Raw genomic sequence first — 14,231 nt, forward strand, 5'->3', positions numbered from 1 at the left:
AAGGTCCTAGGTTCGATCCCGGCTCTGGGTCACTGTTCACCCCCACAAGCCAAAAAGATGTGCAGGACAGGTGGATTGACTATGCTAAATTGACCCTCAATTGGAAAATTTGAATTTGGTACTCTAATTTTTTTTTAAATAGAATGTCCCACAAGAAGAAACATCTGCTCCATGTCTACTTTTAACATACCTTTTATCACCTTGTATACTTCAATTTGATCTCCCCTCATTCTTCTAAACTCTAGAGAGCATAAGCCTAAACTGATCAATCTCTCTCCATACGACAAACCCCTCATAGTACAGTGCAGAAGGAGGCCATTCGGCCCATCGTGTCTGCACCAACCCACTTAAGCCCTCACTTCCACCCTATCCCCGTAACCCTATAACCCCTCCTATCCTTTTTGGTCACTCAAGGCAATTTATCATGGCCAATCCACTTAACCTGCATGTCTTTGGACTGTGGGAGAAAACCAGCATACCCGGGGGAAACTCACGCAAACACGGGGAGAACGTGCAGACTCCGCACAGACAGTGACCCAGTGTGGAATCAAACCTGGGACACTGGCACTGTGAAGCCACAGTGCTATCCACTGTGCTACCGTGCTGCCCATCTCTGGAATCAACCTAGTGAACATCCTCTGAACAGCCTCTGCCTCCAATGCCACTACATCTTTCCTAAAATAAGGGGACCAAAACTGTGCACAATATTCCAGGTGTGGTCTCATCAATGACTTGTACAGTTGCAACAACACTTCCTTCCCTTTATACTCTATTCCTTTAGCTTTAAATGGCAACATTCCATTTGTTTTCTTTATTATCTGCTGTATCTGCATGCTAGTTTTCTGTGTGGCACAGATGTTACTTGGCCAGGTCTTGCTTCATTTGTACATGGTCTACTTCAGTATCTGAGGAGTCGCAAATGGTGCTGAACATTGTGCATGTGCAATCATTAGTGAACATCCCCAATTATAACCTTATAAAATTCCTCCAATGCAGAAGGAGGCCATTCGGTCCAACCAACCAGCACCAATCCTCTGAAAAAGCACCCTACCTAGACCCACTCCCCTACCCTATCCCTGTAACTCCATAACACCACCTAACCTGCACATCTTTGGCTACTAAGGGGACATTTAGCATGGCTAATCCATCTAACCTGCACATCTTTATGATGGAAGGAAGGTCATTTAAGAAGCAGATGATCGGGCCTGGGATACTACCCTGAGAAACTCCTGCAGTGAGGACATGAAACTGAAATGATGGACCCTCATCGACCACAACCATCTTCCTTTGTGTATGACTCCAACTAGCGGAGAGCTTTTCCCCTGATTCCAATTGACTCCAGTTTTGTTAGGGCTCCTTGATCTACGCTCAGTCAAATGCTGCCTTGATGTCAAGCTACTGTCACCTCACCTCTGGTGTCCAGCTCTTCGTCCGATATTTGAACCAAGGCTTTAATGAGGGCAGGAGTTGAGTGGCTCTGACGCAACACAAACTGAGTAACCAGTGAGAAGGTTATTGCTCAGCAAGTGCAACTTGATAGCACTGTTGATGACCCCTTCCATCACTTTACTGATGATTGAGAGTAGACTGATGGGGCGGTATTTGGCCGGGTTGGATTTGTCCTGTTTTTGTGTGTACAGGACATACCTGCCAATGTGTCAGCAAGTGCATGCTTTGGCCCAGTGTATTGTTGGACTAATTGCCTTGTTAGAGACAGGTGATGGTTATTGGCTCAACTTGCAAAAGAGTATAGATGGATGCTGGTGAAACAGTTGCGGGGGATTTTTTATGGAGTTTGTGTCTGCCGAATTGGGTGCACAATAAACTTTGAGGGTAAAAGACAAGCTGCATCATAGTCTTGACAGTTAATATTTCCCACTTTGCTGGGTAGATGCCAGTGGTGCTAGAACAGCTTGGCTAGTGGCACAGCAGTTCTGGAGCACAAGTCTTCAGTACTATTGCTGGAATATTGTCAGGGCCCATATCCTTTGTGGTGTCCATCAGACGCTGCAGTTGTTTCCTCAGGCCAACTAGAATTGGGTAGTAAATGCTGCTTTGTCAGTATTGCCCATATTCCAAGAACAAATATGTAAAATATATTTAGATGCTTTGTCACAATAATGTCATAGCTTGTGAAATGAAAGGGTCTCCTACATGCTAACATTAACTAATGAATTACAGCTGCACTGTTAGACAATCACATTTTTCAGTTAACTCATTTTTTTGAACTTAATTTTTCTCTTGTACAGAAAATGGCCTTTATGTGAATGCTTTTGCCAGAGTTCTGAAAGGAGGCAGTGCATTGCGACTGTCCGAAACAAGGGGCAGAGAAGAGAAATTCTTAACCCGTCTTCATGACTTTGCCAGCCTTCAGAGATCACCTTGCTGGATAGATCCAACCTGGGTAGGGAGCAGGAAATATAGATAGAATAATATACTTAAAAAAAATATATTTGCACTTATATCATGCTTTATTAAGTCAGCAAGTTAGACTTGCATTTGTGACCACAGGTTGTCACAAAGCACTTTGCAGCCAATGAAGTACTTTTGAAATGTAGTCACTGTTGCAATGAAAGAAAATCAAAATGTTTCAAAATGCTTGAAAGCAATAAATTACTTTTGGACTGCAGTGACTGGTCTGTTGATGAGACTCAAAATTGTCCAAAGGCACAGTAAAATCTGAATTTGAGACTTTTTTCTCACATTGTATAGCTCACCAGTAAGTGCCAACTTAACTCAGTGGTAGAATTTTCAAGTCGGAAGCCTATAGATTCAAGTACAATGCAGATTTAAGCACATCATCTTGGTTGAGACTTTGCTGCAGTACTGATGGATTGCTGCGTTGTCAGAGGTACTATCTTTCAGATGAGATATGACAAAATCCCATAACACCATTCAAAAGAAAGTAAGAGCTTTTTCTTGTGTTCTGGCCAACAATATGACAAAGCATAGGTTAACTGTTCATTAACCTCATTGCTGATTCTGAGACCTTGTGCAAAATTGACTTTTTTTCCCAACAGAAGTACACTTCAAAAGTAATTTGTGGCCACTTCCAGTTCCATATTAAATGTTTGTTCGTCGTGTAAAAGAGAAAATGATGCAGGTCTGATGCAGACTGTGTACTGATTATGATGTTTAATACAGTTGTTAATCAGTAAAGATTTGTCACTAGTATATTATAAACTCAATTTTGCACATTCTTCCCGTGTTTGTGTGGGTTTCACCCCTACAACCCAAAGATGTGCAGGGTAGGTGGATTGGCCAAGCTAAACTGCCCCTTAATTGGAAAAAATGAATTGGGTACTCTAAATTTAAAAAATAAATAAACTCAATTTTGCAATGCTATATTTACTTCTGTCACCAAGTCTTCCTCAAGAGGAACCTGGATTAGAGTACAGGGACCGAAGTTTCACTCTCAAGTTGGGTGTGCAGAGTTGGGAAAATTCCTGACTTGAGAGAAACTTTCCCGACTGTTCGGATTTTCATTCTGAGGATTTGGTCTGTCATCCCCGGAAACAATGTGGTGACAGCCACAGAAACTGCTGAGTGCCAAGATGGCCTGGTTAAAAGCTCCGCCTCAATGCTCCTCACCCCAGATGTAATAAAAACATTGAAACAAAATGCAGCCCTCTAACCCTCACCATTCCCACTCCCCACACATTCATGCCACCAACCCCCCATTGCCCATCATATCCTCCATACCAACCATGTCCCTCTATCCACCTTCATGATTCCTAACACCGTCCATGATACCATATGCCTCTCTAGCTACACCATTATCCCTCACATAATTCATGGCAACTATGACCTTCCACTCAACCTCCATAGTCACTCATGCCCTCTATGCCAACCCATAAGCCCCCACTCAGCCCGATGGTCTTTTACAGCCCCATTCCAATTTAATGCCAATCCATGCCCCTCCCACCCATATACCTCTTTGTCCTTACACCCTCTATGCAAACTCACCCAGTATCCACTATCGACAGACCTCCGGAACCATTCTGAGATTAAATAAAATTAATTTTTAAGTATCTATTACAGAATTCATCATATTACCAAAAATAATTCTAACTGATATAAGCTCATTCAATACATTTAATCCCTTCAAGTACTTAATTCCATTATAAATACAAACATTTGTATTCATAGCCCCAGCATCAAAGACAGATAATTCCTTTATAACCACTTGAGGTGTCAATTAAACTGTGAATTTAGAGGCCCCAACTGTGAAAATGACAAGCTGTGAAGCAGTCAAACAGCATTAATACTATACTCTCTATGATAACCCTCAGGCTTTTGTCAATGAACATATATCAAAATTGCAAGCACTGTTTTCTTTTCAACTGAAGCCAGTTGTGTTTTTTGCCTCCTGAAATTTAAAGAGCAGGGGATTTAAATAACTTAACAGTTTAAAAGTTCCACAGTCTTTAGTCACTTTTATTACACACATCATTACCACTCTTAAGAGTCCCAAAGTGATACCTGAACCTCCCCAAAAATGGCACCTGACGTCTCCAAAGAATTCCAGCAGGTGTAGACCTATTCCTTAAATTTGTAAATTCCACGACCCATGTTTCAAAAACTTTTGATGGCGAAAATTATTTCTGATTTAAATCAGCTGCATTTTTAAATGTGCTCCAGTGTCATTTTGGCTAAGGTGCAGAGTCCTCCCATCTTTGCTGAAATTATAGCACAGTTATGGAATCAGCATGTCCAATTATGTTGCACATAACATAGTGAACAATCTCAAAAAGAGGAGCATTGCAAATTGGAATTGCCCTGCTGTCCAATCTACACACCCATCCACCAAGAAACAGAACCCAACAAAACATCCATTGTGTTTGATTTAAACCTTTTATTCCTCAGGTATTGCATCCATACTGGGATGTACACAGTGTTCTACTGGTCCAAATATTCGGTATCAATGTTATCTACACACCTGATCATAATGGTCAGCAACCAGGCAAAGTCACATCGCACACAGGAGAGGAGCCAGCACTGGATGCACTGTTACAGTTGGGGTGGTCAGCAATTCCGCTTTTTTGTGGGTAACTGCACGTTAATTAATATATAATTAATTTATCCAGTCTCTGAAAGAGACCGTGGTCTTGGTGATTTACAACTTTCAAGGTACAGACCATCTGCTTCCACACACTGTAGCATTGCAGAGCAGCCATTCTAGGAAATACAAGTATATGTTTACTCTTTTAAAATATTGCAGGAAATCCTAGAAATTATTCCAGCATTTGCTTTGTTAATATTTCTTCCCAGTTTTCTTCCATCATTCCTCAAAGATACTACATATTGCTGAGGTACAGTTCTACAAGAGCCCCAAAACTTTGCCATACTCAAGTGGCTTTTGTTCACAAGTGAGAAATAGAGGCTGTTTGAAAATGGAAGGTATCACAATTCAGTATGATTCTTTTCTTGTCCACACACATACATTTCCCAATATGATTGATTGAACTGCAGTCAGGACCTTTGACGGATGTTTTCACCACATCCCTTGCAGTAATGATACCAATGCTGGCACCCAAACTTGCTATTGGCATAGCTACACTCTAGGACAGTCAGGATAATCTCCACCAATACTTAGCAGGAGCTGGCTTGTTGATTTCTGCACCTGGTTTCATTCCCTGAAGCTTTTTTAGAATTGTGTTCTCTGGTGTTATCTTGTTAATTTGAGAAAGACAAACTGAGAACTTTTTGAAGATCCATTCCCTGGAGTATTGTTTTGAAGTTCTGCTCCTTATTATGATCCCAGACCAGACCCCAACAGTGACAAGGATACTGGGCTGAAACCCCAATAATTTAGTTCATTTGAAAGACTGTGTGGAAAGAATAATTTGCTCCATGAGTGATTGCATGAAGAAATAAGGCATGCATATTTTAAAAACGTTTGTGACAGCCATAAAGAATCCAGCCCAAGTTTGTAGAATCGAAAGAAATAACTTTATTTACAATTACATAGATACAACAGCAGCAGCATTACTCCACCACTGCTCTCTCCTCTCTATCTGGTTCCACACCGGCCAGCTCTATTTATGCAGGTGACTGCTAATGATTTCTCCATCCCCGCCTTTGGGGAAGCTCATACTCACTAAGGATTGTGGGATTGCCATTAGTCCCCAGCCAGTAGTAATTAGGACAAACTTGATTATAACACAATATTAACCTTTTTAACTTCACACCCAAAAAGAGCAGAAAACCACTTTCTCGGCTGGACTGAAAAACACATTCCTTTGTCAATTTAACCTGCTGGCTGTTAAAACCACCAGGGCCCTGCAGAACAGAATTCCTTTTAAAACAAACCCATTCTAACCCCAGGCTTTTAACCCTTAAATTGCCCACTGCATTTATAATCCAATTTTCCTAACATCTTCCAATTGTCACATCCTGATTCACCGCGTTAAGTACTGATTTCCAGGGTTTTAAAAAATGTTTTCAATCCAAGAGTTTCTTCTTAAGGCCAACCATTTGCCTGATTGAGACACTTACCCACCTTCCCTAATCTCTGCTGCTTTTCATGTAATGGCACCAATGTTTCAGACATACACTAAACCAAAATTTGTTGAAAAGCCAAGAGGAAAAAAATAAGTAAAACAAAGAAAACTAAAAAGTGAGGACTAAAAAGGAAAAGAGAACAAAAATGATTAAGGAGAAAGAGATAAAGAAAGTGAGAAGCAAAGCCGTTGGATGACTGAAACCTGTGAAGGGGAGAGAAGAAAACAGATGTGAAAGAGAGAGACATGTTTTCACAAATATGCCACTCTCATATCCTTAGCTTGAGAGGCGCAAAAGGCTGAGGGGAAAATTTCCCTCTTTGCAGAAGAGTTAAGGTGGTGGGCTTTTGCTCATTACCTATAACTGCCCCAGCCCAACCGTTCTTCTGGGTTGGGGCCCGTTCCTTATGCATGGGAAGATCCCTGTGTGATTTCTACAAAAGGGAAGGAGCCCATCATTAACAGCAGGGAAATGCTGGCAGTGCCACTGCAGCAATGGAAAATGTGGAATCTTAAAGGGGCAGAGTTCCCAAAGATCAAAGTGTTGGGGGTTGACTGAGGTGAGGGATCCAGGAGGCCACAGCAAGATTGTCTTATTTCACGGGGGCCTTTACTTCTGCTTCCCAGGGCTTACTGTCACCTTCCACAGTTATGAATATATAAAATTTTATTCTACAATGGATCAAAAATAAAGAAAGCACTTTATTTATATTGTGCCTTTCATGATTACTGGTTCTCCCAGAGTGCTTTATTCACAATTCAATATGTTTGAACATTGTTGTATTGCAGGAAATGCAGCAGCCAATTTGTGCACAGCAAAGTACTACAAACAGTAATTAGACAATGACCAGATAATCTAGTGATATTGGTTGTGAGATAAATGTTGACAAGGACACCAGGAGATCTGGTTTGCTGTTCTTTAGCATAGCACCATGGGATCTTTTACATCCATCTGAATGTGTTTAACTTTTCATTCAAAAGACAGAAAACAAAATGACAAGCTTGAGGAAGATGAGAAACAAGTTTTCATTTTGCGGCAAAGCCTCGTACATTATAACATTCAGCCAACTGCATACACGTTGTTCTGCAGGAAACAGGAAAGTAGATTGCGGTTTGCAGTGGTGCATCTGTAGCCCCTGCCTCCAGTGCTGCTGAGTGCCCCAGACTAATTCAGTTACTTCAGCTGAACTGTCCTGTCTTTTATCTCTCTTTCACTTCTAGTCCATATGTGAAAACCGGGGTCCATAATGCTCCACTCTTTCAAGGCTCTCCAGATGCTGTGAGTATTGAGAAAACTAACATTTAACCAACAGCAGGATATCGACAGTTACATGAAACCGTTTGCGCTCTGTTGTTTTAGTTACATTTCTGTCACTGCTGTGACCCTTAAACAATTGCAACATGAATTAAATTTTTCATGAATCAATTATTTCCCCGATTACTATTTCATTTGTGCAATCCTCACAGAGCTTGAGCTAATTTCCTCCCAATTTTCGGTATGTTCTGAGAAAGTTGAAAAACAAAATGTAACCTAAATGAGTAAATCACTCATGTTGCATGCAGCCACCATAAACTGCATGCACTCCTATGGAATATTTTGATGATTTATTAATTCTAGATGTACCTATTTTTATTACAAATAATAGCCGAAACTTTCTGGCCATTCATGTTGGCAGAATCTTCTGGTCCCACTGACGATACACCCCTGCTATGGGTCTCCCGGCAGCAAGTGGTTATTTCAACTGGAAACCCCATTGACACCCACTGTAATAACCCTCATGAGACCCATGGAGATACCTCAATTGATCTCCCCGTGGGACTCATGGAATATGAGCTACCCCGCTAGTAGACGCCCACCCAGCTGGGACTTGTAAATTCACCCTATAGAAGCCAGCCCAGACTGGGGCCAATATGATCGGCAGTCCCGGTTGGGATCTTTGGACTATGTGCCGCAAAGCGGCCTTTGCATTTTGTTATTTAATTAAATTTCATTTAACTTACCTTCTTGGGCCTCCTAAGTTTTTATACTGGTGTCGAGGCAAACAGCGGCTGCGATTCTGGACATCCTGACTAATACCCCATCACGAGAGCGAGGTCAGCGGGACTTTGAAAATGCCGCTTTTTCGAAAGCTGGAGGTCTTCTATGCAGGCGTAGAAGACTGGGCCCAGTAAACCGAACAGATGCGATACTTCTTGCAGGAAAATTATATTGTTGGAGTCGACCAACAGAGGGCAACACTCCTGACTGCCTGCAACATTCAGCATGATCAAGAGCCTCACCTACCTGGTGGCCCCAGATACAAGAACCTTTAGCGAGCTTGTAGAACTTGTCACAAACCATTACGATCATGCCATTGGTAATAATGCAGAGGCACCGTGGTGTTCAATACTGCCAGACAAACGCCTGGGGAATTGGTTTCAGAATTTCTGACCCGCCTTCGCAAGTGAGCTGAACATTGTGACTTCGGCCCATCCCTCCGTGACGTGTTTAGAGATCACTTTGTGTGTGGCACTAACAATATAGCAACTCAATACAGCAGTGCCGTCCTTCGACCTGAAAAGGACCATAGAGCTGTCACTCTTCCACGAGAATGCGGAAAAGAAGATCCAGGTGCTCCAAGGTTCCAAAGATTTTGAAGTACACAGCTTTGGCCAGCCCCCATTCCAAAGAGTGATGCCCCCCCCAAGGATAGGGCTCACTGGGCCAGTCACCACCAAAACAATGTCGTGGTCAGACCCAATGGCCAAGCCCAATTGTCAAGGGCCACCACATCCCGATGGAACATCTCCCCAGAGGATGATGAGGAGTACCCACAATAATGCTGCACTTGCAGTCACAGGAACTGTGGAGATTGAGGCTACCAGAATCAACAGTAAACACGCTGCCCTGGCCAGAGGACACAGGGCGTCCCACGTCTGGGCTTTGCACATTGCACCCCCCGAGGAAGAAGACCTAATGCAGTTAAACTGTATCACAATCCCCAAAGTAGTCTCAATCAGACTAAAGCTCCAAGTCAACGGTCACCCCTTGCGCATGGAAATTGATACGGGGCTGCTATCTCTATTATTGGACAACAAACGCTTCGTAGGTTGTGCTTGGGAATCCTGCACCTGGGCTTGAGGGATACCAAGGCCCGGCTTACAACATACACCGAGGAACCATTGACCAACATCGGGATCACTGTGACCCCAGTTACCCACAGACAATAGTCGGTTCGGCTACCACTGGTCGTGATACAAGGACCCGAGGCCAGCCTTCTACACAGTGATTGGTTACAAAGACTCCGCCTGGACTGGCAACAAATCTTCCGGATAGTTACTTAAGATTTGTACGAAGTCCTCAGAAAGAATCTGAAAGTTTTCCAGGAGGGCCAAGAGAAAATAAAGGGGACAAAGCCGAAATCTATGTTGACCCAGAGGCCCAGCCCAAATTTTTCGGTGTCTGGACAATCCCATACACCCTGCTTACAAAAGTGAACGACAAAGTGAGCCAGATGGAGAACTTCGGAATAATTTGCCTGGTCCAGTTGGCAGAGTGGACAGTGCCAGTGGTCCCGTACTGAAGCCAGACAAGTCCGTTTGCCTGTGTGGCTATTATAATATGACAGTAAACAGGGCGCCCTGCTTAGAATAGTACCCCATTCTGCGCAAAATTGGCCAGGGTCACTCATTTATGAAACTGGACATGCGCCACACCTACCCCCAGTTGGAGTTAGACACTGCATCTCAAAAATCTGTCACCATCAACATCCACAGGGGGTCGTACAAGTAGAGTACACCCAGCTTCCATTTAGGATGTCGTCAGTGTGTGCAATTTTCCAGCCGGTAATGAAAAGCATCCTCCAAGGGCTTCCCAGGCTGGCAGTACACCCTGGATGATGTACTTATTACAGGAGTAACCCAGAAGGATCACTTAAGGAAGAGGTCCTCCAATAGTTCTCTGGCGTGGGTGTCTACCTGAAATAGGGCAAGCCAGTCTTCCAGGCAAAAGAGATCACAAATCTTGGATACCATGTCGATAAGGACGAGTTGCACCCAATGGAGGAAAAAGTCCAGACTATCAAGGGAACCCCAACACCTGAGAACACAACAGAGCTGAGGTTGTTCCTGGGGCGCAGTAATTATTATGGAAAGTTCATCCTGAACCTGGCTACCTTGTTGCACCCCTGCACATGCTATTAAAGAAGCGCCGCAGGTGGAAGCATTTGCCAAAGTGAAGCTACAGTTGTTATCTTCCAAACTGTTGATGCACTACGATCCATTGAAGCCACTGATCCTCACGTGATGCCTCCTTGTATGGCATTGGGACAGTGCTGTCCCACAGGTGAGATGATGGGACAGAACGGCAGATAGCTTATGCATCCAGAACTCTGGCTGGCACAGTGCACCGTTATACGCAAATTGAGAAGGAAGGACTGACCGTGGTATCCGCAAAATTAAATTCCATCAGTATGCCTATGGGTGAGATTTTACGGTGATCATGTACCTTACTTGGCCTTTTTAAGGGAGACAATAGCTTCAATCAGAATACAACGATGGGCATTGCTCTTGACGGCGTATGACTACACCATTGAATATCGTATTGGTGTAAAGTCGTATTGACATTGAGCTTTATGGACACCTTACCCGTGATGGCTGCACAATTCCACACATGGACCCAAACAGACCCTACGTTAGCAAAACTACACCACGCCATAATCTGGCAAAACAGCAGGAGCTCAATGTAGAGGACAGTATTCTCCTGTGGGGAGCCTGCAAGCTCTTCTCATGGCCAGGTCAGCAAACAATATTGCAGGACTCGCATAGTGGACACCCAGGTGTTTCCAAGATGAAGATGCACATAAGGAGTTATGTGTGGTGACCGGCACTCAATGACGAGATCAAGCTATGTGTGGCTTGCCAGGAGCACCAGAAGCTCCCTACATCAGCCTCGCTCAACCCTTGGGAGTGGCCAGGATGCCCCTGGGGGTGCTTGCATGCCGACTTCACCGGGCCTTTATGGAGTTAATGTTTCAGCTCCTTATAGATGCCCACTCAAAGTGGATGGATGTGCACTGAATGTCTTCCATCATCTCGTGCCAATGAAGTGAAACATATCTGAACTGCCCCATATCACCCATCCTTGAACGGTGTGGCTGAACGGGCAGTCCACATGTTTAATCAGGGCATGAAGAAACAGACTACAGGTTTCGTTGAAACGAAGCAGGCACGATTTCTAGTTAATTACTGAACAATGGCACATATCAAAATCGGGGATGCACCAGCAGAATTGCTGATGGGCCGACGCCTCCAGACCCGCCTGAGTTTAGTGTTCTCGATCTTTGCCGGGAAGGTGGAAAAGAAGCAAGACCTCCAGAAGAGGCATTACAATCACCAAATGCAAGACAGAGGGTTTAAACCAGGGACTCTGTCTACGGTCGAAATTTCAGGGATGGCTCCCAGGGGCCATAGTGGCCAGAACGTGGTCTGTCCCGTACACCGTCAAGACTAGAGAGCGGATCATACGAAAACACCTGGATCACCTTGAGGATAGAGACCCCGCCCCAGTGGAAGCCACGCCGGCCGAATCAGTTCCCCCCCCCCATCTGCCGTCTTTAATCAAGAAGCACTTAAACATAGAAACGTAGAAAATAGGAGCAGGAGGAGGCCATTCGGCCCTTCGAGCCTGCTCCGCTATTCATTATGATCATGGCTGATCATCCAACTCAATAGCCTAATCCCACCTTCATGTGAAAAAGGCACTCCCCGACATTATACAGACCTCCCCCAAACTGGCGCGACAGCTGCTAGAAGCACAGCCACAGGCAAGATGGCATAGGAGATCCATTCTACAACCTGCTACAGGGAACCTTCAGACTTTGTTGGAGAGGGGTGTAATAACCCTCACAAGACCCACAGGGGCACCTCAATTTATCTCCCTGTGAAATTCGTGGAATACAATCTCTCCCACGAGTGGGCAGAGGGCCACCCAGCTGGTTCTCGTAAATTTGCCTTATTAAAGCCGGCCTGGACTGGGATTGTGGTGATTACTGGTCCCGGTTGGGACCTTCGGACAGTATGCTGCATTGCGGCCTTTGCTTTTTGTTAATTAATTAAACTTTGTTTAACTTAATGTAAAGGCCCAGGCAAGCGACCCCTCAGATGCGATGACGGTTTAGAAAAGCACTATTTATTTACCTAATCGAATACACTCCTACTCCCCGAAGGGTCCCCTGCGCCTGCACTCAGGTCGAGGTAATTATGTCCCAAGGTCTCCTCATCTGGGGAGATCATACTCAGGTGAGGCTATGTGACACCTGACTGGGTGCAGACCCCATAACCTTGGGTCAGGTTATAACACTTACCTTCTCGGGCCTCATGAGCTTTTTTACTGGTGGGACCAGAAGATTCTGCCACCAGCCAGTGGCAGGTTGCTTCCTGCCCCAGCGAAACATGCATCACGTTGCATGGTAAAACCAGCCCAATGACTCTACTGATGAGTTTACAAAGGGAAAATGGATCAAACTTCCAGTGACTCCTGCTAGAGATAAACATATGCTGACACCAGGTGAGAACAAGATTAGACTACATTATGATCAGCAATCACTGTCAAGCATTACAAATTAATAGTGACCTTTTAGCGAGGCATTGGTGAATGCTCAGCTTCTATAGAATAAGCACCTTCAGAGAAGGGGAGAATTTTTACAAAGAACAGTACCTGCACCCCTAAATCAATCAGAACCCAGGACAGAATTGTATGGCCCCCCCTTGCTGGCAGGATATTCCAGTCCTGCCATGGTCAATGGACCTTTGAATGGCTCGCCACATTTTACAGCCAGCCCCACTGTGAAAATTTCACCCATATACTCCTAAATCATTTTAACCTATATTATACCTGTAATGTATTTACTAATTGGTTCAAAACCAATGAAACAGGTTTCATTTAATTACTGGAGGTTTGCAAATACCGTATATACTCGTGTATCCTTCGATCTCGCGTATCATGCGACCCCTAAATTTTTGTCCGCAAAACATGATTTTATGGTATACCTCATGTATCATGCGAGTCACTTTTTTGGAAATTAATTTTGGAAACTAAAACTTCCAAATGGTATAATTGTGTGTGGTTTCTGCAGAGTGGATTCTGCTGTGAAAGCTGTTCGCGATTCGAACAGCTTTCCAGCTGGCTTTACTAGCGTCGTTCAGCCACTTGCCGTTTCCATTCATAAAAACATGAATGGAAACGTCAATTGGCTGAACATCTTCCCATCAGAATGCTGTGGTCAAAATCTGAAGAGTAGTATTCTGATGGGAAGATGTTCAGCCACTTGACGTTTCCATTCATGTTTTTATGAATGGAAACGGCAAGTGGCTGAACGACGCTAGTAAAGCCAGCTGGAAAGCTGTTCGAACAGCTTTCACAGCAGAATCCACTCTTCCCATCTTCCCATCAGAATACTACTCTTCAGATTTTGACCACAGCATTCTGATGGGAAGATGTTCAGCCACTTGACGTTTCCATTCATGTTTTTATGAATGGAAACGGCAAGTGGCTGAACGACGCTAGTAAAGCCAGCTGGATGCTATGTGACTTATCTTGGCCAGCATTTCACACCCGCGATTTTTGTACCTCTCATATCATGCGACCCCTGAAATTTAGGCTTCAAATTAGGTGCTCAAAAGTCGCATGTTACGCGAGTATATACGGTAGCTTATTTTTTGTAGCATCGGAAAAACCTTTGGTCCAAT

At 43.9% G+C, this 14,231-nt stretch overlaps 1 protein-coding gene across 10 annotated transcripts in view; it reads left to right on the forward strand.

The window, feature by feature from the left end:
- The window catches only part of LOC119975116, a 142,386-nt gene that overhangs the window by 113,810 nt on the left and 14,345 nt on the right, over positions 1-14,231 (forward strand). For 9 of the 10 annotated variants that reach the window (XR_005462658.1, XM_038814663.1, XM_038814665.1 and 6 more), the window contains 3 exons: positions 2,250-2,404; positions 4,867-5,048; positions 7,725-7,782. Coding sequence is in view for 8 of the 10 variants with exons in the window: in XM_038814663.1 (XP_038670591.1) it covers positions 2,250-2,404; positions 4,867-5,048; positions 7,725-7,782 (395 nt within the window). In the remaining 2 variants the exon portion in view is untranslated. The remainder of the gene's footprint in view (positions 1-2,249; positions 2,405-4,866; positions 5,049-7,724; positions 7,783-14,231) is intronic. The other variant, XR_005462659.1, reaches the window with a different exon arrangement.

This window comes from Scyliorhinus canicula, chromosome 12 (genome assembly GCF_902713615.1).
Source record: "Scyliorhinus canicula chromosome 12, sScyCan1.1, whole genome shotgun sequence".
NCBI lineage: Eukaryota > Metazoa > Chordata > Chondrichthyes > Carcharhiniformes > Scyliorhinidae > Scyliorhinus > Scyliorhinus canicula.